The sequence below is a fragment of the Acinonyx jubatus genome, chromosome B1 (assembly GCF_027475565.1).
Source record: "Acinonyx jubatus isolate Ajub_Pintada_27869175 chromosome B1, VMU_Ajub_asm_v1.0, whole genome shotgun sequence".
Classification (NCBI taxonomy): Eukaryota; Metazoa; Chordata; class Mammalia; order Carnivora; family Felidae; genus Acinonyx; species Acinonyx jubatus.
The window spans coordinates 84,830,636-84,852,521 of NC_069382.1; the positions used below are offsets into that span (position 1 = coordinate 84,830,636).

Consider the following 21,886-nt stretch of genomic DNA (forward strand, 5'->3'; position numbering starts at 1 on the left):
AAGTCCTAGACTTTGGGTCTAAGAGCCAAAGAATGGAAAAGTCAAACAAATTCACCCCTGAAGCCTCCAGAAAGGAACACAGTCCTGCTGACACCATGATTTTTAGCCCAGTTAGAGCTGTGTTGGGTTTCTCACCTGAAAAAACTATAAGATAATAAATTTGTGTTGTTTTAAAACACTTTGTTATAGCAGCAGTAGGGAACTAACATTGTCACATGGTAATAGAAACCACGGTCAGGTATCAGGGAACGTTCCACTAAAAGAAACGCTTAAAAATTCACCTCCCAAAAGGGAATAGGAGACTTTAAGACACTTGAAATTCCAGAAACTGATGACCTTAGTTGGAAATAATAAACAATATCAAACATATGTCAGGCCTTGCAAATCTGGCTACTTTGTGTGGACTTTCACCTTGACTATGCCTGTGTGACTCCAGGGGGAGCCATTCCTGAAGACCAGGGCTATCCCAGAGAATTTTTCTGTATTGATGGAAATGTTCTGTCTGCTATCCAATATAGTAGCCACTAGTCCCATGTGACTATTGAGCATCTGGAATGCAATTAATGTGACTGAATTTTAAATATTTAATTTTCATTAATTTAAATAGCCACATGAGGCTGGTGGCTGCTTTATTGGATAGCACAGATGTAAATTATTCTTTGGCTAACCTAGAGTTGTGCACATAGTGATACTGGTGAAAATGCTTTCTAAGTTAAATATTGAAACCTAACTCAAACTATGTTAAACTAAAAAAAGGTTATGAAGATACAGAGTGACTCAGACACCAAGAACAGGAATGCACCTGGGCCAGGAATAATGGATCTGGAACTCAGATGTTATCAAGACTCTTGTTCTTAGCCCTGCTGTCTGTGTGTCTGTTTTCTTTGCACAATTTTGTTTTCTAACTCAATCCACATTGTAAGGGGCCATAGTCAATAGTTCCTAGATTTACATCTTAGTTCAAGAGTGTAGCTGGATTGAACAAGAATAATTCTGATTCTAAATTCCTAAGAGGATCTTTGGTCAAATGATGGTTTCTTTAGTAATGACGTAAGAGATCCATTTAAAAAAAACAAAAAGGGGCGCCTGGGTGGCGCAGTCGGTTAAGCGTCCGACTTCAGCCAGGTCATGATCTCGTGGTCCGTGAGTTCAAGCCCCGCGTCAGGCTCTGGGCTGATGGCTCGGAGCCTGGAGCCTGTTTCCGATTCTGTGTCTCCCTCTCTCTCTGCCCCTCCCCCGTTCATGCTCTGTCTCTCTCTGTCCCAAAAATAAAAAAAACAAAACAACAACAACAACAACAAAAAAAACGTTGAAAAACAAGCAAACAAAAAAAAAGATGCAGGGGTAGCCTGGGTAGCTCAGTCAGTTAAGCATCTGACTCTTGATTTCAGATCAGGTAAGGATCTCACAGTTCATGAGATTGAGATTGAACCTACGTCAGGCTCCAGGCACTGTGCAGTGATAGTGTGGAACCTGTTTGGGATTCTCTCTCCTCCTGTCTCTCTGCCCCTCCCCTGTTTGGCTCCCTCTCTCAAAAACAAAACAAAACAACAAACAAACAAACAAAAAAAACAGACAAAATCCTTTGTCAAATACCATCAAGTTTTTTGTTAGGTCAATATCAGGTAGACATTTTCTCAGATTTAGTGTCTGTGGGGTAGTTATTCACTTACTCATTTATTATTATTTTTTTTAGTTTTTTTAATGTTTATTTATTTTGAGAGAGAGAGAGAGGGAGAGGGAGAGCATGAGCAGAGGAGGGGCAGAGGGAGAGAGAGAATCCCAAGTAGACTCTGTGCTGTCAGTGCAGAGCCTGATGTGGGGCTTGAATTCACAAGCCATGAGATCACGACCTGAGCCAAAATCAAGAGTTGGACGTTCAACCTACTGAGCCACCCAGGTGATCCGCATTCATTTATTTTTAAGTAAGCTCTACACCCAATGTGGGGCTCGAACTCAAAACCCCAAGATCAAGAGTTGCATGCTCTTCTAACTGAGCCAGCAGGTGCACCTAAATTCTTTGTTTAAGTTGCCATGGAAAGAACAGGCTATATAAATTTAGTTGCAAGTATAGGAAATTATAGGTTAAATTGTGTCCCCCTAAAAGATATGTTGTAGTCCTAACCCTCAGTATATTAGAATGTGACCTTATTTGGAAATAAGGTGGTTGCAGCTGTAATTAGTTATGATCTTCATACAGGAGTGGACCCTTAATCCAATATGACTGCTATATCTATGAAAAGAGACACAGACACCGGGGTGCCTGGCCGGCTCAGTTGGAAGAGCATATGACTCTTGATCTCAGGGTTGTGAGTTCAAGCCCCACATTGGATGTAGAGATTACTTAAAAATAAAATCTTAAAAAAAAAAAAAGGAAGAACAGACACAGATACACAGGGAAAAAACAGCCATGTAATGATGGAGGCAGAGATTAGAATCATGCATCTATAAGCCAAGGATTATCAGCAAACTCAGAAGCTAGAAAAGGCAAGGAAGTCTTCTCCCCTACAGGTTTCAGAGGGTGTGTGACCCTACTGACACCTTGATTTCAGACTTGGAGTGCACCAAACTGTGAAAGAATCTATTTTTGTTGATTTAAGCCATCCAAATTTGTAGTAACCTGTTTCAGTAACCTAAAGAAAATTACACAGAAGTGTGAGGGAATCTCATGTTTATTTTACCACAGATGAGAGAGTGAGTAGACGGGGAGTGTACTGAGTGACCTCCAAGAATAATTTAAGTATTTACTACCTTGATTACCTTTCCCTTTCATTTCATCTAAATGTTTTAGGCCATCAAAAGGGTGTTTATCTGCCAATTTGTCTCCCTAGGTAGTCTTATAAATTGTTTCACTTTATATTGATCTGTTGAAAGTACAGATTATAGCCTAAGAATTTGGTGTTCAGAAAAGCAAAGGTGTGGGGTGCCTGGGTTGCTCAGTTATGCGTCCACTTGATTTCCACTCAGGTCATGATCTCAGGTGCGTGGGATCGAGCCCCTCCAGCTGTTTCTAACTTTTGGTGGAGCCCAGGAAATCACTCAGTCTTTGAAGATTGCTTTTTAATTTATAACACTTAGGCCTTGAATAAGTATGATTAATATTCCAGTAGACGACCCTTAACAGAATGTTTTCAAGACTAGTATCTTCTTTGTCAACAGTCACAATTAGATGGAGTCCATATAATTACAATTAATTATAGGAAGTCATGGAGTCTCACAATTGGACTCCATCTAATTGTGATTAGATAGTAAGCCAAATTATCCCTGACCCTTGATTCTTGTTTTCCCAGCCAGACCAAGAAAAATGTCAAGGATGTGCTCAAGGGCAGCATTATAAACAGTGTGACTTAACAGCTGGGAAATTATTGTCTGAGCATTTCAGAGTGTTCTATAGTGAAGACCTGTGTTAAAATTCTCTTGCATTTGGGAGGAACAGCTTGCCACAGAATAAATTTGACAACCCATGCACATGTCCTCTCCAGGGAAATGTTTCATCATGATGTGAAAAGAGTTTGCCACCAAAATGGAAAGCCACGTATTCTGCAGGAGCAGTAGAGTGAGTAGAAAATTCCCTTCTATCCAAGAGGCATTGAGCTTGGGGCACCTGTTTGGTTTAGTCAGTGGAGTATGCTGCTTTTAATCTCGGGGTTGTGAGTTTGAGCCCCACTTCAGGGCACAGTGCTTACTTGAAAAAAAAAAAAAAAGAGGAAACAAGAGGCACTGAGCTTTTAGCTAAGATGGATAAGGATCTGGAGAGTGGCATGGTTTATCTACAGCTCTTGCCTTTCCCAGCTGGGATGGCCACATCCAACCTAAAGAACACGATAATCTCCCCACTAGATCTTGCCAAATAATAAGAGAGTGGTATACAATAGATCCTGTCGTGTGTGCATTGAAAGACAGCAGAATATGGTAAAGGTAAAGGAAGCCTTGAGCTCTAACTTGGGCTAGAACTCAGAATCTACCACTGCTCCTCCCAAATAGCTGAGTATGTTTCGTACCTAATGTGCATTAGAGCTCACATCAACCCTATGAATAAAGGAACTGTCCACATTTTACTCAAATCAGGAAAACACCAGGTATCTGGCTCCCAAACTCATGCTCTTTTTTTTTTTAATTTAATTTTTTATTTTTTTAAATTTACATCTAAATTAGTTAGCATATAGTGCAACAATGATTTCAGGAATAGATTCCTTAGTGCCCCTTACTCACTTAGCCCATCCCCCCTCCACAATCCCTCTAGTAACCCTGTTTGTTCTCCATATTTATGAATCTCTTCTGTTTTGTCCCCTCCCTGTTTTTATATTATTTTTGTTTCCCTTCCCTTATGTTCATCTGTTTTGTCTCTTAAAGTCCTCATATGAATGAAGTCATATGATTTTTGTTTTTTCTCTAATTTCACTAAGCATAATACCCTACAGTTCCATCCACGTAGTTGCAAATGGCAAGATTTCATTCTTTTTGATTGCCGAGAAATACACCATTGTATGTATGTATATATACCACATTTTCTGTATCCATTCATCCATTGATGGACATTTGGGCTCTTTCCATACTTTGGCTATTGTTGATAGTCCTGCTATAAACATGGGGGTGCATGTGTCCCTTTGAAACAGCACACCTGTATCCCATGGATAAATGCCTAGTAGTGCAATTGCTGGGTCGTAGGGTAGTTCTATTTTTAGTTTTTTGAAGAACCTCCATACTGTTTTCCAGAGTGGCTGCACCAGCTTGCATTCCCACCAAACTCATGCTCTTAACCACAGTATTATACTACCTCAGTTTTTTCTCACAGGTGATAAAAGGATAATCAACATTATCCCAATATCCTTTGGGACTGTTAGGATGAACTACAAAAGTAGATGTGACAATACTCTGGGAAAAGCTTCAAAAGTCCTATATATGTGTGTTATTCTTGCATTGTTTAAACCAGTTGGTTTGCAGTGTTAAAACTAGTTTGGTTTTAACAAACCCCTTAATTACATTTATTATTAATATCTGATCAGAGATTTCTGTGCCATCATTGGCCCCATTGATAGTGGACTTGGTAGCTACATCTAAGAAAAGATGCTGGTTCTGTGTCTTATTTATCTGCAACTAAAACATCTATGTGACAGCAGAAATTTTATCTTATTCATTGGATAATGCCTTGGAACAGTGCCTTGTGAAATAAATTATAACCAATCTCCAGCATCTAGCATAGTCCCTAGCATCTTGTAAGCACTTTGACAGACACTTACAGTTTGACTGAGATTGGATGGATACTATGCAACCTGGGGGTGATGCAGAAGACCTCAGACTATACCCAGACTCTGAGTATACAACTGGATTCTGAAGAGGAGCCTGGAACAGTGTCCTGAGAACCACCATCATTTATAGTTGATGAAAGAATCCTTTTTCAGGGGAGCCTCCAACACATTAAATGACAGTACAATGCATGCAATTAATTCATTTAGATAGCTAACCCCTAGTTGCCAGAGAATGTGTACTTGATGCTGGTCAAGGTAGTAAGTGCACTCACCTGCATTTTGCTACTTTCAGGACTACCAATTTTTTGGTGGAGTCCTAGCCCCTTCTTGTGCTGCTTGGAAATCTAAATTTGATCTCTCAACTACAGGTTACCTAATTGCTCTTATTAAGTGTTTAATCACTAGGGATAGCTAGCTGCTCTGAGTATCAAAAACCCAGTTCTGACTTTGTATTCTTCAAGTGAGAGTATGTTAAATATTACTAGAGTTGGGTGCAGAAGTAGAGTCTCTGAGGAGTGTTTATTCAAATAGCAAATGAGCAAATGTGCCTGTAACATGCAAAAGAACTTGAAACTAGAACTAAGGTCATGTCCTTTATTTTTTAATCCATGACCATCAGTCCCTGGACATTCCTCCCTACCACCAAGCCATTTGCTAAAGGTAGTAATTACCATCTTCCCCAGAGGGTTGAAATGAGAATTAAAGGAGATAATATATGTGCAAGTGCTTTATAAACTATCAAGTGCCAAACATATATTAGGGAACATTATAAATATCTTTTTTAAATGTTTATTTATTTATTTTTAAGAGAGAGCGAGCAAGAGCAAGGGAGGAGCAGAGGGATAGGGAGAGAGAGAATCCCAAGCAGGTTCTGTGCTGTCAGCAAGGAGGCCATTGTGGGGCTGGATTTCATAAATCTTGAGATCCTGACCTGAGCTGAAATCAAGAGCCGAACGAATGCTTAACCGACTGAGCCACCCAGTGATCCAATGAGGGATTATCATAGTAGGAAACATGTCTTCACAAAATTAATCATTTAGAAAATTCTATAAGCATAAATTACTGGTTTCCATATTCAAATCATGACAAATTCTTGTAGCCACAATGAGGCAAGAAATTGAAATCTGGGGCAAGAAACTAATAGTTCAGCGTTTTTGGTTCATATGGAAATACCAATTTCACATCCAAGAGAGGAATATACAGCATTTTTGGACTTTGTATTTAAGGTCTCTGTAACAGTGAGTTGCCTGGAGATTCAGCTATTGCCTGGGAATTTTCTTGGGATTCTGAACATCACCCACTGCACTGATGGAAGGCTGAGGCTACTCCTCGCTCCGTCTCCAGGAAACTTCCCGCTAGCCTTTCCACTCCTGGGGAAAGCTAACGGACTGTGTGACTTAAAATGGGGTCAGATATCACCCCGCATGATAAACCAGATCCATCTTACGACGCGAATCCCTAAACATTTCCAGCCTGTTCTGTGGAGTTCCACTCATTGGAACAATACGGGGCAGGCAGGTGATGGTGACTTCCCGGTTTCCGATCCCTTGTCTAAGAAGGCGCGACCAGCTAGCTTCCGAGACCCGGGAGAAAGCAACAGTCTGGAGATAGGGTTGGGGGAGGAAGAAGCGCCAGAACAGCCGCTCCCCAGCTCCCCGGGCCCGCGCGGAGGCGCTGGGAGGGGGTCTGCGCTCCTCCCCGGGGCGGGGCTCGCCGGGGCTCCCGCGCCTGGCACCGCGCGCTAAGGGTGCAGAGTCTGCAGCGCGGCGGGCAGTGGGCGCGATGTATCTCCGCAGGGCGGTCTCCAAGACCCTGGCGCTGCCTCTGAGGGCGCCCCCCGGCCCCGCGCCGCTCCGGAAGGACGGTGAGTGCCGCGCCGGCCCGGGCGTCCAAGCCTGCAGAGGACAGGCGCCTCCCGCGCGGGTTTTGAGGCGCCCGCGTACCCGCCGGCACCCAGTGGGCCCAAAGAGGCTCGAGCTGCAGAAGCCAGGGGTTGAGGAAAGGGGGGAGGAATTGAGGAAAGGCGCGGGGAAGACGCCCCTAAGCTCTTGAAGACTTTGGGAGTAGGGGGCCTTCCCAGAGCGGCTTCTGAATGCGGAGTAGGCTTCCTGGGTTCGAAATCTTGATCTTGGGCAAGTGATTTAATCTCACTTTCCTCATCTCTAAAATGGGGACAATAATGGTTGTGAGTTTTAATGAGTTAGCGTGTGGTTAAAAGCGCTTCGAGAAGTGCCTGGCTGACGTACGCGTAGCTTGCTCTTTTTGTTAGAATAGGGACCAGTGCGCTCTCCACCTACGTGAGGAAGCGGAGGAACGGTTGGGTAGATGGACGCTCATCTGCGAGCCCCGCAGGGCGGGGCGGGGCGGGGGTTGGGGAGTGCGGGCGCAGTAAATGTTGGGTAAATGCTCCTGAGTAAGTAAACTAACGGCTTGTCCGGGGCTCGGCAGCCTGAACCCCGAGAGCCTTCGAAGCGCTTTCCTTCGGGACGGCACGGACACCTGGAGCTATCCAGCTGCTCGGCTCTGTCGCTGCAGTGTCCGTCACCTTTAGATCTGGGGACGCTGGGGAAGAGGGAGCGTCTTCAGAAATTTCCTAAAGGGGACGTTTAGGCGTGAGCTGGAAGCTTCTTAACTAAAACTTGACTTACACGAGAGCGCCTATTCTAGTGCCTGGAACGTTGTAGGTGCTTACTGAGTGTGAGCATGCGTGTTTTCCCTCCTGCAGCCCGCGGCCCCCGGCCCGGCTTTGCGCTCCGGCGCAGCTCAGCGCCCGCCGCTCTTCCCGCACCTCCTCCGTCTCCCGTCTCCTTCCCGTCCCGCATAGCCCGGCGGCTTTTAGATAACCTCTCGGGAAGTTCTTACTTCCCCCTGCACTTCGCCTCACTTCCTGAGGCTTGTCAGGTAGTTTTAGCCCAGAGCGCGCATTGGTGCCCGAGAAAGAGAGAAACACTCCTGCGGAAAATTCCATGGGCCGATTCCCCTCCCTCCCCTGGTTAGGCCCGAGGTGGTGATGGTGGTCGTGGGAAGGGAGGAAGGTCTGTCCAGCTAGCTTTATTTTTCTCTTAAAATACTGGTGGGAAGAAGCTGCATCACAAGTCACAGAAATAAGGCATCCTCGTTTTCCTTGATCTTTATACCGAAATACAGCAATTTTTTGTCACTGACGAAATAGAATCCATTAATTTTAAGCTTCTGAAGATAAGGAGGCCGTTGTGACCGGGAGGTGGGGTGGGGTGGGGTGGGGTGGGGAGAGAGAGGAGTCCCCTGACCGTGGCCTTCTTCTGCGTTATCTCCCGCACCCACCACCGTCATCAGGCACAAACATACGCACCTCTTTTGTTAGCTGCGCGTTTCAAATAATTTCCGCCTCAACTTGGGGTAAGGGAAAAAGTAGGTTAAAAATTCTAAATCGGCAGTTAGCAATACTGGTTGTAGCAGCACTGATCTTATTCTAATTTTCATCTCATTCCTTTTTGTGTAGCACTGATTTGTTTATGTATTTTAAGAAATATTATTGACTGGAAATTTGGCTTTAGTCATGGACATTAACCTTTTATTGGTACTTTCTGTTTTGTTGAAACATAAAACTTTCAGTTTTATCGAAGGGTCAAATTTTAGCGTGCCTCATCAAATTTTGTTGTCTGGCTTTTGCTTTTAAAACATGTAACTCTTAATGAATAAATAATTTGGGTTTGTAAAAGATCATTGGAAGGAACACAGAAAGGCAAAAGAGAAGTCATCTGTAATCCAACCACTCAGTGAATACCACCATTTAAGTTTTAGTATATATAATGCTCCAGACTTTTCTTCCTCTTACATTTTTTTTTTTTCTTACCCACATTGCTTCTAGGAACTGAGATATATACGAACTGTATAGATTATTCTGTTATAACTTTTCATTTCATATATTGTAAATATTTTCTCATGTAAGTAAATATTCTTCTGCAAAACTTCTAATGTCTTTCACATTGTATGGATATGCTCAAATTTAATCTTTATTAAACATTTATTTCATATTTCATTGCTCTTTTATTATTTTTTAAATTTATTTTGAGAGAGAGAGAGAGCAAGCAGGTGAGGGGCAAAGAGGAGAGACAGAATCCCAAGCAGGCTCCACACCATCAGCACGGAGCCTGATGCGGGGCTTGAACTCAGATTCACCACCCGGAGATCAAGAGTTGCATGCTCTTCCAACTGAACCAACCAGGCGTCCCTAATCTTCTTAATATGTCGTCTGTCTGGTTGTCAACTATGGAAGCTACATATTCCCTGCTTAATAACAGATGTATGTTTAAACCAACAAAAGCCCCACTACAAGTCAAAGCCATAACCTCTTATGATAACCTCCTTGGGTACATTTTTGTGGAAAAAATATTTTTTCCAGGAGAAGGTCATTTATATCTAAACTAAAAATACACATACAAAATCTTTCCAATACTGCTACTACAAAAGTTGATAATCAGTGCAAATGTCTTAAGACTTGCCCTCTGCAAATCAAAACTTCTTACTAGTCCTCATACTCTATGCCAGGCCACTTCCAGTTACTTTGCACTTTCCCAGTCATACAACTCTCCTGCTTTTGCACGCCGTGCCATGCCTTCTGCCTCCAGTGCAGTTTTCTCTTCCCTTATTTATCTGACCATCTCCTCTACTTTCCTTCAAAGTCCAGGTCATCTCTTTTCAACTGTGACAGCTACCTTGAGCCACCTAGCTGAGGTTTTTCACTGAGTTTTCATGCTGTGGTTGCAACTTCTACTTACATCTGTTCTAGCAGTTGTCATATTGCATCGCAATCATTTGTCTGTACATTTGTTCCCTCCGTGTACACTGTGAGCTACTTGAGGCTAGGGACCTTGTAGATCTTGTTCACAGTTATGTCCTTAACGACGCTAACAATGCCAAAGACATAGGAGGTGCTCAGCTGTATTTGTTGAATGAATACATGTCTCTACTTTTTTATCTTTAAGGAATTTGAGCTATATGAACTTTAAGCTCTTTCTAGCTTTGAGTCTATTATAAACATTTTAATTCCAGAGCATATGGCATATACAAGTTTTAGCACTACAGAGTAAGTATTTTTAAACATAATAATACAGGAACTTTATCTATTTCTATTAGTTTGTACAGAATTGTAGTTTCATTTCAAACATGACCTTTTTGCAACATTTGTCTTAAAAAGCTTATATCTGCCCATCTTTAAAGGCTTTACGTTGGAAAAGTTAAGATTTTTTTTCCTACCTATACATTTGTATTACAGATTTATAGAAATGTGTTGGATTTCAACATGTTTTACTTAGCATGTAAATTTTAAGTACAAATATATTTAATTCGTTTTTTTGGAAGAATGATCTTTTCCAATGAATCCTGTGGTGGAGTACATACAGCAAATGAATTTCTTTTGCATCTTGTTTGTTAAAATCGGTCAGTGCTTTTGTCACTTCACCTTACCCACGCCTGCACTCCTTCCAAGAAAAGCATGATGCTGAGCATAAAGCTGACAGGTTTCATAAGTACTTAATCAAATTAGATTGGGAAAATGTCAAATGGAATTACTACCCTACCTTGTAATACTGTATTCCCTTAAGCTAAAATCACTTGATGTCAGTAGATTCTAAGTTCACTGAAGGGGAAAAATTTTTTTAAGATATAATTATTTTAAATAGTTTTGCGTAACTGGTGGAGCTAACTGTGTTTAAACTTGTTTTCCTAGCATCTCTTCGCTTGATGTCGTCTAACAAGTTGCCTGGATCATCTGGATCAAATATGATCTATTATCTGGTTGTAGGTGTCACAGTCAGTGCTGGTGGATATTATGTAAGTGTTTAAATAAACAAAATATTCAGGAATTCATATATTTTACAACCTGTGGTAAAACTCAAAGCATTGTCAAGGTCAGGGCACGGGATTAATTAAATATATAAGATTATGAAGATTTTTTTAAGTATGAAATCACCATTTCTTAATACTGCCAAGTATAGGTGACTTTCTGTAAAAATGATGTTATAAATACTAATAAGGGGCGCCTGGGTGGCTCAGTAGGTTAGGTGTCCGACTTTGGCTCAGGTCATGATCGCACAGTTTGTGAGTTCGAGCCCCACATCACACTCTGTGCTGACAACTCAGAGCCTGGAGCTTCCTTCAGATTCTGTGTCTCCCTCTCTCTCTGACCCTCCCCCACTCACATTCCATGTCTCTCTCTCTCTGTCAAAAATAAACATTAAAAAATTTATAAATACTAATAATAAGAAATGATATTTGAGTGTTTATCATATGACAGACTCAAGGCCCATTTAGTAATTAGTGATTCTATAAGGTAGGTACTACTGTTACCCTTTAACAAGAACTATTTTGAAAGATTAACTTAAAACAAATAGACTATTTTTTAGAGCATTTTAGGTTCACAGGAAAATGAACAGAAAGTACAGAGTTCTCATACCTCCGCCCAGCCCTCCTCCCATCAACAATCTCACATTAGTGTGGTACATTCGTTACAACTGCTGAGTCAATATCAAAACATTACTATTAACTAAAGTGTTTTGTGTACATTAGGGTTCACTCTTGGTATTGTACATTCTTTGAGCTTGGACAAATGTATCATGATATATATCCACCATTAATGGTATCATACAGAGTAGTTTCACTGCCCTAAACATCCCCTGTGTTCACCTATTCATTCTTTCCTCCCCCAATCTTTTTTACTGTCGCCATAGTTTTTATTAATTTTATATATCTTTATACATTTTCATTATTTTTAAAAAATATTTATTCATACATTTTATTAACATTTTTTTACATTTATTTATTTTTGTGAGACAAAGAAGGAGTGTGAGTGGGGGAGGGGCAGAGAGAGAAGGAGACACAGAATCTGAAGCAGGTTCCAGGATCAGCTGTGAGCACAGACCCCAACTTGGGGGCTCGAACCCAGGCACTGTGAGATCGTGACCTGAGCTGAGGTCAGACATTCAACCAACGGAGCCACCCAAGCACCCCATATTCATACATTTTTTTTAAGATTCCAAATAGGGGTACCTGGGTGGCTCAGTCGGTTAGCATCCGACTCTCGATTTTAGCTCAGGTCACCATCTCATGGTCTGTGAGCTTCAGGCCCATGTTGGGCTCCGCACTGACATTGTGGAGTCTGCTTGGGATTCTCTTTCTCTCTGTCTCTCTGTCTCTCAATCTCTCAATCTCTGTGCCCCTTCTCTGCTGCTGCATGCTATCTCTCTCAATAAATAAATGAAAGAAAAAAAAATAAATAAATATTTAAAATAGACAATGTAAAATGAAAAAAAAAATGTTTTCCTCCCAGGGAACCACTGTGAAACAAAGCTTTTAATAGTGTGACTTTGGAGCTAAAATGATGGAATAATTGTGCTTTAAATAAGATAAATCTGTATGAATCATTTTGCCATAAATTTTCTAAATCAAAATTTAATCTTCATTTTGAATAAAAGTAAAATAAATATAAATTCTTCAGAAATTCTAAGAGTACACAATCACTACGTTTTGGTTTGACCCTACAGAAATATGCATAAAGGGATTTTTAGTCATAACTAGGAACAGTTTGAAGGATTATGTAAACGGCCAAACCAAAATACTTCCTCTAATCTTCAGAATTTTGAGAGCCTCGAGAAACCAGGAAACTTCAAACATGCACTTATATTATTGTCCTCCACTGATCTGTCAGCTTTCACTCATACCCAGATTCCTTTCCTTCCGCTATCTTTCTACTGCTTAATGTTGAATTCACTGCCCAGGGCTACTATCATCGGATGTAGGCCACTGGAGAAACAGAGATTGGACTAGGCCATGTGATTATGTGAGGAGCTGGAAGACGGAATTTCATCTGGAGCTCACTCTACCCATGACTATGTTTATTAGTGCCAGACATGAACCTCTCCAGTCCATCAAATCTTTCTTTGCAAAAGCAGCCTTACACTGGAAGGTTATAAGCAGGCCGCTCCTGCGAGCCCTCTCTGGCCTTGTTCTCTCACGATGGGAGTGGAAGTTGGACAAGGTGATGATCTCCAACTCTCTTTCCACCTCTAAGAATTTGTGTTTATTTTTTAAATAAATAAAAACAGTTTTTATATTTATTTATTTTTGGGACAGTGCAAGTTGGGGAGGTGCAGAGAGAGGGGGACAGAGGATCCAAAGTGAGCTGCACACTGACAGACTGACAGCATGTGGGGCTCAAACTCAGGAACCAGGAGATCATGACCTGAGCCAAAGTCGGACGCACAACTGACTGAGCCACCCAGGTGCCCCTTTTTTAAATAACTTTTAAATGTTTTTTTTTTTAACTCTATTTATTTATTTTGAGAGAGAGTGTGAGAGAGTGTGAGCATGAGTGGGGGGAGGGGCAGAGAGACTCCCAAGCAGGCTCCACACTGTCAGGACAGAGCTCCATGCAGGGCTCAAACTCATGAACTGCTAGATCGTGTGACCTGAGCCGAAGTCAAGAGTTGGACATTTAACTGACTGAGCCACCTAGGCCCCCCAAGAATATGTGGTTTTATTCTGGAATGTTGGAAGAGTTAACTCCCAAGAACCTTAGGCTATTGTCAGGAGGAAATACAGAATGTGAGGCCCTTGAAAACCTGTATTGAAGTCCTCCTTCCCTTCTTTGTCCTGTACTAAAACAAATTCTGTATTAGATTGATCTGAATTGAATCCAGAGTTGCTCCGTAGCCGGTTTTTTATTTCCAAGTAAAATCTTCTATTACGAGGGCCTCTTGGAATCTGAGAGAGGCCCAGGTCACTTCAGTTTTTTCAGGGTCTGAGATATTTGTGGGATATTTTAAATGCTTATATTTCATATATAATATCACTTGGAAATAACTTTGAAAGTCTAGATTTGAGGCTTTCCAAAGGCCTCTTCCGATAGGCCTTTCTTCTACTCTGTGTTTCACCGTGTTAGATTTGGAAAAGCTAGATTCTCTTGGCCACACGTGAGTATGAATCATTCTAATACCATGGTCTCTTTGATTCTGCCTACACTAGTCTTTTTTCTCACCTTGTATTGTAGGCTAATGTTCCCTGGGATGTTGCTGCTGGGATGGTCATTTCAGGGACAAACTGTGAACTTCCGCACAGGCTCAGCTTTAGGGTAGTGAGAACTGAGGGCGCAGGGTGCTGACTCAGCACAGTGGTATTATAGCTTTCAGGAGCTTCCACCCTACCAGGAAAGTATTCCCTGCTTTTATTTGGAAATGGTGGTGGGCATTCCTGCTGGCCCTGTTTGCTCTGTATGTTTCAAACCCAGATGAAGTCTGAACTCACCAAACTCGAAGGGGTTTGTTAGGGCTGCTTTGGTATCATTTTCACCCTCGAGGTCATAGATTTTCCATTTTTAGAGCCTAATTTTAAAATCTTATAAAATGGCCTGTAATTTGCAAAGTACAATTTTTAAAGAAAAAATTTTTAATGTTTATTTATTTTTGAGAGAGAGAGAGAGAGACAGAGCATGAGCAGGGGAAGGGCAGAGAGAGAGGGAGACACAGAATCCAAAGCAGGCTCCAGGCTCTGAGCTGTCGGCACAGAGCCTGACGTGGGGCTCGAACCCACGAACTGTGAGATCATGACCTGAGCCAAAGTCAGGCGCTCAACCAACTGAGCTACCCAGGCGCCCCGCAAAGTACAATTTTTAATAATATGCTTGGTTTATGACTATTAAAATTTTGGGAATACTATATATAAATATACAAATCTAAAAAAATCTGTAATCCTACCATTAAGCGATAAAACACTACCTACACCTTTTAAAATGTGAGATAATATAAACGATATTATCTAACTAGTGAGATTTTCATCTTTAGAATTTCATTGGCTAATATGAGTACAGGTCAGAGATGACTCTACTTGAATGAAAGGAAGCCTGCACGTTGTATCTATGATTAAGATAACCTTTGTTCCTAATTCTGTTTTTCACATAACCCATAGTCAGGTCATAGAGCTGCTTATAAGGAATAACCCTAGCTTATTTAAGAAATATTCATTCGGGTCTACAAAAATGCCATTTTGGAAGATTTTTTAAAAACTTTTTATTTGGAGATGATTGCGTTTCACGTGTAGTTATAAGAGCTAATATCAAGAGATATAATATGGTCTTTGCCTCATTTCCCCCTGTGATCAATATCTTTTCATAGCTATAATTCAATATCACAACCAGGAAGTGGACATTGATAATATCCATTGACCTTATTCAGATTTCACCACTTTCACATGCACGTGTATCTGTGTGTGTATTTACTTCTGGGCAGTTCTGTCACATGCGTAGATTCATATATTCACCACCACTGTCAAGATACAGGATCCCTTGTGTAGCCCTTTTATAATTGCACTCACTTTCTTTTGCCCTCCCATTCCTTCTTCCTGTCCCTGGCAACCACTAATCTCTTCTCTGTTTCTAGAACTTTTCTTTTTTATTGTATTTTATTTTTTTATGTTTATTCACTTCTGAGAGACAGAGAGAGACAGAGCATGAGCAGGGTGGGAGGTAGAGAGAGAGAGACACACACACAGAATCTGAAGCAGGCTCCAGGCTCTGAGCTGTCAGCACAGAGCCTGATGCATGGCTCAAACCCACAAACCGAGAGATCATGACCTGAGCTGAAGTCGGTCGCTTAACCGACTGAGCCACCCAGGCTCCCCATGTTTCTATAACTTTTCATTTCAAGAATGTTACATGAATGGAATCATAAGCTGTATAACCTTTTGAGACTGGCTTTTTTTTCCACTCAGCATAATTACCTGGAGATTCATCCAAGTTGTTACACTTGTATGTACAGTTCATTCCTCTTTGTTGCTGAGTAGTGTTCCATGCTATGAATGTACCACAGTTTGTTTAACCATTCAACTGTTGTAGGGCATCCAGATTGATTACAACTTTTGGCTATTACAGATAAAGCAACCGTGAACATTTGCGTGCAGGTTTTTGTGTGCACGTAAGTTTCCGTTTCCCTGGAATAAATACTAGAGAATATTTATAAATGCCTGTCAGAATATTTGATTCTAACATAATTTATTTTTTCCTCTTTGTCTTCATCTTTCTATCTACTGTGTGTTTTCTGTTATCTTTGACTCCTGTTAGAGCATTTGTTTTTTTCCTGTTTAAAGTATTCTACTTAATAACAAAAGTTTCCAAAGGAGAAACAAAATAGTAGATGGTGACATTGGTTTCTCATCTTTGAATTGTATATACTTTTGGGGGCACCTGGGTGGCTCAGTCGGTTAAGTGTCTGACTCTTTTTTTTTTTAGTGTTTATTTATTTCTGAGAGAGAGACAGACAGAACATGAGCCGGGGAGGGTCAGATAGAGAGGGAGACATAGAACCTGAAGCAGGCTCCAGGCTCTGAGCTGTCAGCACAGAGCCTGACGCGGGGCTCAAATTCATGAACCGCGAGATCATGACCTGAGCTGAAGTTGGACGCCCAACCGACTGAGCCACGCAGGTGCCCCTGTCTGACTCTTGATTTTGATTCAGGTCATGATCTCACGGTTTGTGAGATCGAGCCCTGTGTCAGGGTCTGCGTTGACAGCTCGGAAACTGCTTGGGACTCAATCTCTCTCTCCATCCCTTCACTGCTCGTTTTTTTCCCTTTCTCTCTCAAAATAAATAAATACTTGAATTGTATATACCTTTGAACTTGGCATGATGAATCTTAGAGCTCAAGAAATAAACTTCAGCACACATTTACTTTCAGACTTACAAGACAGTCACATCAGAGCAAGCCAAACACACGGAACATGTAACAAATTTGAAAGAAAAAACCAGAGCAGAGTTACATCCACTCCAAGGTAAAGTGAATTTATTATTTTTTTTCCCCTGAGGCACTGATTTCCATTATCTTAGTCTAGCAATGAACACTATTTGCTTGTGGCTTCTTTCCTAACCTGACAGAATGGCTCTGGGCAGGAGTTCACTCGGAAAGGGAAAGCCCAACCAAAACCTAAAGAATATTGTTACACGTTTTGAATGAGTGCATTAGATAAATGAAAACGTTTTACATTTGTACTGCTGACCAGTGGCTTTGAATTCTTTGTGTGGTAATATTACTTTCCCCCTACTCAGGCTTCCATTCATGCAGGCATAATTTTAGTATCTGTCTCTGTCAGCAACTTAACCTTTCATTTCCCTTATTATTATTTTTAAATCCTGAAACTAACTTTTGTTTCAGTTTTGTCTAAGATCACCCTCGTGTCTTTGCCTACAGTCCACTTGACATTAGTACAGTCAGTCATGTCTCTGACGTCCCTCAGTTGGTCTGATTGAGAAAATGGGAGCTACTAGAGCAGAAGCTTTACATTTTCACTCTAATGTATATTTGTTGCCTTAAACTGCTTGCTTTAAATGCTTTTTTCCATCTCAGTTATAATGCCATTATTATCAATTACTATGATCACTATTTAGGGACAGAGATAATAGCTGCTGATGAACCAATGTTAACCTTTTAGTCATGACAACAGTAAGCAATGGAATATCATCAATAAACATTATTGACTATAATCATGAGAAGGCTGATGGTAATAATAATAAAATACAGCATTTCCATAGCACTTTTGGTTTTAAACCCCTCTTCATGCACATTATTTTAATCAAACCTTACAATAGCTCTGTGAGGTAGGTATTATCGTTATCCCCATTTTACAGGTGATAAAACTGAGGTTCAGAGAGGATTAGTGATTGCTCAGTCATCAACTAGTAAGTTGGCTGCTTTCCCATGCTATTTCACATGACATGTTGGCTGTTTATTTTCATGTTCTTTGTATATAAATAAATAATATATGTAAATTATTTTTTTTAAGTTTAACAGATTCAAAAGGGGTTATGAAAAAGCAGATCCACATTATCCGTTCCCAGAGGCAACCAATAGTACCGGTTTCTTTGTATCCTCCTAGAGAGAGTCTTTGCAAATAAAAACTATCTAGGTGTATCTTACCCTCCTTTTGTCCTAAGATAAATAGTCCCCTATGGTCTACATTGCTCTTTTCCTTGCTTTTTTCACATAACAGTCTACCTTAAGGACCACTTCTATCAGTATATACAGATTTGTCACATTTTTAAACATGGCTGCACAGTGTTCTACTGTATTCTTGTGCTCTTTAAATTAATACTTTGCTTCATGGGCTAAATCTTAAAGGTGAAAAAGAGAACCGTGTGGAAGCTGAGAGAGCAAGTTCAGAAGTCCCTGAAGCGTCTTTAGTGGAAGTACAGGAGGCAGATGCAGAAGATGCCCCGGATGCTACAGGTGCAGCCACGAGAGAGGCTTCAGCCCGACCAGGTGATTTGGAGGACGCTCTGGTGGAGACAGACACGGTCAGTGCTGAAGCTGGGGCAGAGGTTACAAATGCAGCACCCAGCACAGTGGCAGAAATCAGCACTGAAATGCCCTCAGAGGTTCAGAATGCAGCTTTGGATGAAGCTGTTGCCATCAGTAATGATAAAGGGACAACAGAGAAGGAACGCTCTGGTGAAACTGCTGAACTGGAAGAAGAGAGTCCTCCAGCTGAGTCAGAATCCTCCGCTGGGGATGATTTACAGGAGGAAGCCAGTGTTGGTTCTGAGGCAGCCTCTGCTCAAGGCTGATCTCATGCTGAGTGACACCTCAGTGAAAAAGGCCATAGAGTATCTGATAGGTGCTTTTGTAGTTTCAGTAATCTTAGTTTTAAAATAGGCTTCTTTTCTAGAAACCTTTAATGTGCCTTGAAGATTTTTGGCATCTACTGATAGATTTCAGGATTGAGAGATTTGAGGCTTTACATGTCTGAATAGTTTCCTGCTCTCTGAGTTCAGAACATGACATTGCAGTAAACAGCTTAAAGAGTTCCATCTCTGAATTTAAGTTTTACATCATAGCATTGAGCTACCTGCATTCACTTTAATTTTGCTAGACCTGTACCTTATTTTAATGTTTGTGATTCTAGATTCTTGAGTTTTGATTTGAACTCATTTAAATAAAATTGGAAAATCTTCAGTGCTTCTATTTTTACTTGCTAATATTTATATGTATAAATAATGTATAATATATAATATCAAAGAACTATGTGTAATATAGCATCACATGAACAATCGAAGAAAACATATAATCTATGGAGAACTCTACATATAACAATATATATATCCATTCTCCCATCTATATTACATGGGGGATTGTGCCAAGGTTTTCATTTCAGTTTATTTCAGTTCAAACAATGGCTTTTTTATAGTTTTTTATAAGTTTATTTATTTATTCTGAGAGAGGGGGAGAGAGAGCACGCACAGGGTAGGGGCAGAGAGAGAGAGAGAGAGAGAGAGAGAGAGAGAGGGAAAGAATCCCAAGTAGGCTCTGTGCTGTCAGCACAAAGCCCAATTTGGGCTTGATCTCACAAACCATGAGATCATGACTGGAGCTGAAATCAAGAGTCAGATGCTTAACTGACGAAGTTACCCAGGTACCCCAGTTCAGACAATGTTTATTTGCCAGGAATCATTCATTAACTCATGTATTTTTTCATTCATGTGTTCAACAAATACTAAGTAAGCACCTATAACCTACCAGGCACTGTTTTAAATGTTGAAGTTAATACATATATATATATATATATATAGTTTATATATAACTATATATATTTATATATAACTATATATATTTATATATAACCTATATATATATAGTTATATATATAGTTATATATATATTATATATAACTATATGTATATATAACTATATATATTTATATATAACTATATATATTATATATAGTTATATATAAATATATAGTTATATATAAATAAGTTAATGTATATATATATAAATTTGTACCCTTCCCAGCTTGTATTCTAGAATATGATCAAATAATAAAACACATAAGAAAACTATACCATATGTTAGATACTGACAAGTGTTTAAAAAGAAAGGTAGTGAAAGTGAAGGGATTGTAAGTGTTTAGGAGTGGAAGTTGTAATTTTACTTTATTTATTTATTTATGTTTATTTTTAAGAGAGTGGGCGGGGGAGGGACAGAGAGAGAGAGAGAGAGAGAGAATCCCAAGGAGGCCCTGCACTGTCAGCACAGAGCTTAATGTGGGGCTCAAATTCATGAACTGTGAGATCATGGCCTGAGCTGAGATCAAGAGTCAGACACTCAACCAACTACACCGCCCAGGCACCCCAGAAGTTGTCATTTTAGATGGGATGGCCAGAGACAACCTTACTAAGAAGCTGTCTAGTGAGTAAAAACCTGAAGGATGTACAAGGAACTTAGTCATGAGGACATGGGGGGATAGGGGAAGAAGAGTCATTCCAGATGAGGGAACTGAGAAGTATAAAGGATCTGAAGCATGAACATGCTAGAGAATTTGAGGAATTCTAAGGTGGCCAAGTGGCTAAAGTGGAGTGAAAGGGAGGGAGAGTAGTTGGAGATGATTTCAGAAATAGGACAAGGGTTATGCAGGGATGAGCCACATCATGCCGGGTCTTGTAGGGTTTGAGGTATTACTTGGAGTAAGTTGGGGTGTTGTGGATGTTGCTGATGCTCTGCCTAGATCCCCTTACCTGGGCCAGTACATTTACTCCCAGCCTCTGTGAGTGTGACACACACATGCCCCACCCTCACCCCAGGCAGCTCACAACCAATGACTGACTGCCATAGTGGTACAAAAGGTGGGGCCAACTCTGTGGGACAGGTCATGCTCCTGAGCTCCCTGGGGGGCTGAGGTCAGTCTAGATTACATCTTTGTATAGCTTTTCTCTCCTAGTCTCTCCTGCTTCCCTCCCTACTACTCTCCAACAGCACTTCCTCAGTAGGTCAATTGCCCCCAAATTCCTGCTTTGTTTTAAGCTTTGTTTCTAGGGAACACCACCTCAGATAATTGGTACTGGATGTGGTCCTTGGAAGCAGACCCCAAAAATCAGATTCTGAAACTGTCACACTTCTGCTAGATGGCAACAAGGACCTCAATTGTGGTAAGTGGAAGACTGCTAGTTCCTGGCATTCTATAGCAACATAATTCCGGAGATTTTCACCTATGGTAAACTAGAGTGGAATATACAAGCACACCTCAGAGATATTGCAGGTTTGGTTCCAGACCACTGCAATAAAGTGAGTATTGCAATAAAGCAAGTCAAATGGATTTTTTGGTTTCCCAGTGCATATATATATATCAATTATGTTTATTAAGTCTATTAAATGTACAATAGCATCATGTCTATAAAAAAAATAACATACATACCTAATTTAAAAATGTTTTTTGGGGCACCATCTGGCTCAGTTGGTAGAGCACCTGACTCTTGATCTCGGGGTTGTGAGTTCAAGCCCCATGTTGGGAGTGGAGCCTACTTAAAAAAAATACTTTTTGCTTAAAAAATGCTAATCATCACCTGAGCTTTCAGTAAGTAGTAATCACTGATCACAGATCACCATAACAAATATAGTAATAGTGAAAAAGTTTGCAATATTGTGAGAATTACCAGTATGTGATACAGACTCACAAAAATGAGCAATGCTGTTAAAAAAAAAAAATGGCCACGAAAGACTTGCACCATGCAGGTTGCCACAAACCTTCAGTTTGTAAAAAACGTGATATCCATGAAGCACAACAAAATGAGGTATGCCTTTAGGTAGAAGGTGATCTACCGCTGGCTTAACGCCTCTGG

General features: G+C 40.6%; 1 protein-coding gene and 1 non-coding gene across 4 annotated transcripts; one reads left to right on the forward strand and one right to left on the reverse strand.

The window, feature by feature from the left end:
* Positions 1–1,343: 1,343 nt before the first annotated feature.
* MGARP (mitochondria localized glutamic acid rich protein) lies at positions 1,344–19,226 on the forward strand. Of its 3 annotated transcripts, none has more exons than XM_053216952.1 (4): positions 1,344–3,556; positions 10,960–11,063; positions 16,956–17,049; positions 18,393–19,226. In XM_053216952.1, the coding sequence occupies exons 2-4, from the start codon at positions 10,974–10,976 to the stop codon at positions 18,836–18,838; spliced, it is 630 nt and encodes a 209-aa protein (XP_053072927.1). In that variant the 5' UTR covers positions 1,344–3,556; positions 10,960–10,973; the 3' UTR covers positions 18,839–19,226. The 3 variants fall into 3 exon arrangements, with proteins under 3 accessions (XP_053072927.1, XP_026922147.1, XP_053072928.1); XM_027066346.2 differs by lacking the exon at positions 1,344–3,556 and adding an exon at positions 6,507–7,113; XM_053216953.1 differs by lacking the exon at positions 1,344–3,556 and adding an exon at positions 7,144–8,150.
* On the reverse strand, positions 14,792–14,876 carry TRNAQ-UUG (transfer RNA glutamine (anticodon UUG)). The gene has a single exon. It is a non-coding gene; the product is annotated as a tRNA-Gln (tRNA).
* Positions 19,227–21,886: the final 2,660 nt, after the last annotated feature.

What these genes read in the sequence shown, in the direction of transcription:
- MGARP (XM_027066346.2), top strand. Translation starts at nt 7,032, where the DNA reads ATGTATCTCCGCAGGGCGGTCTCCAAGACCCTGGCGCTGCCTCTGAGG. An exon ending in CGCGCCGCTCCGGAAGGACG is followed by an intron (nt 7,114 to 10,959) that starts GTGAGTGCCGCG and finishes TTGTTTTCCTAG; the next exon opens with CATCTCTTCGCTTGATGTCG. An exon ending in TCAGTGCTGGTGGATATTAT is followed by an intron (nt 11,064 to 16,955) that starts GTAAGTGTTTAA and finishes ATTTACTTTCAG; the next exon opens with ACTTACAAGACAGTCACATC.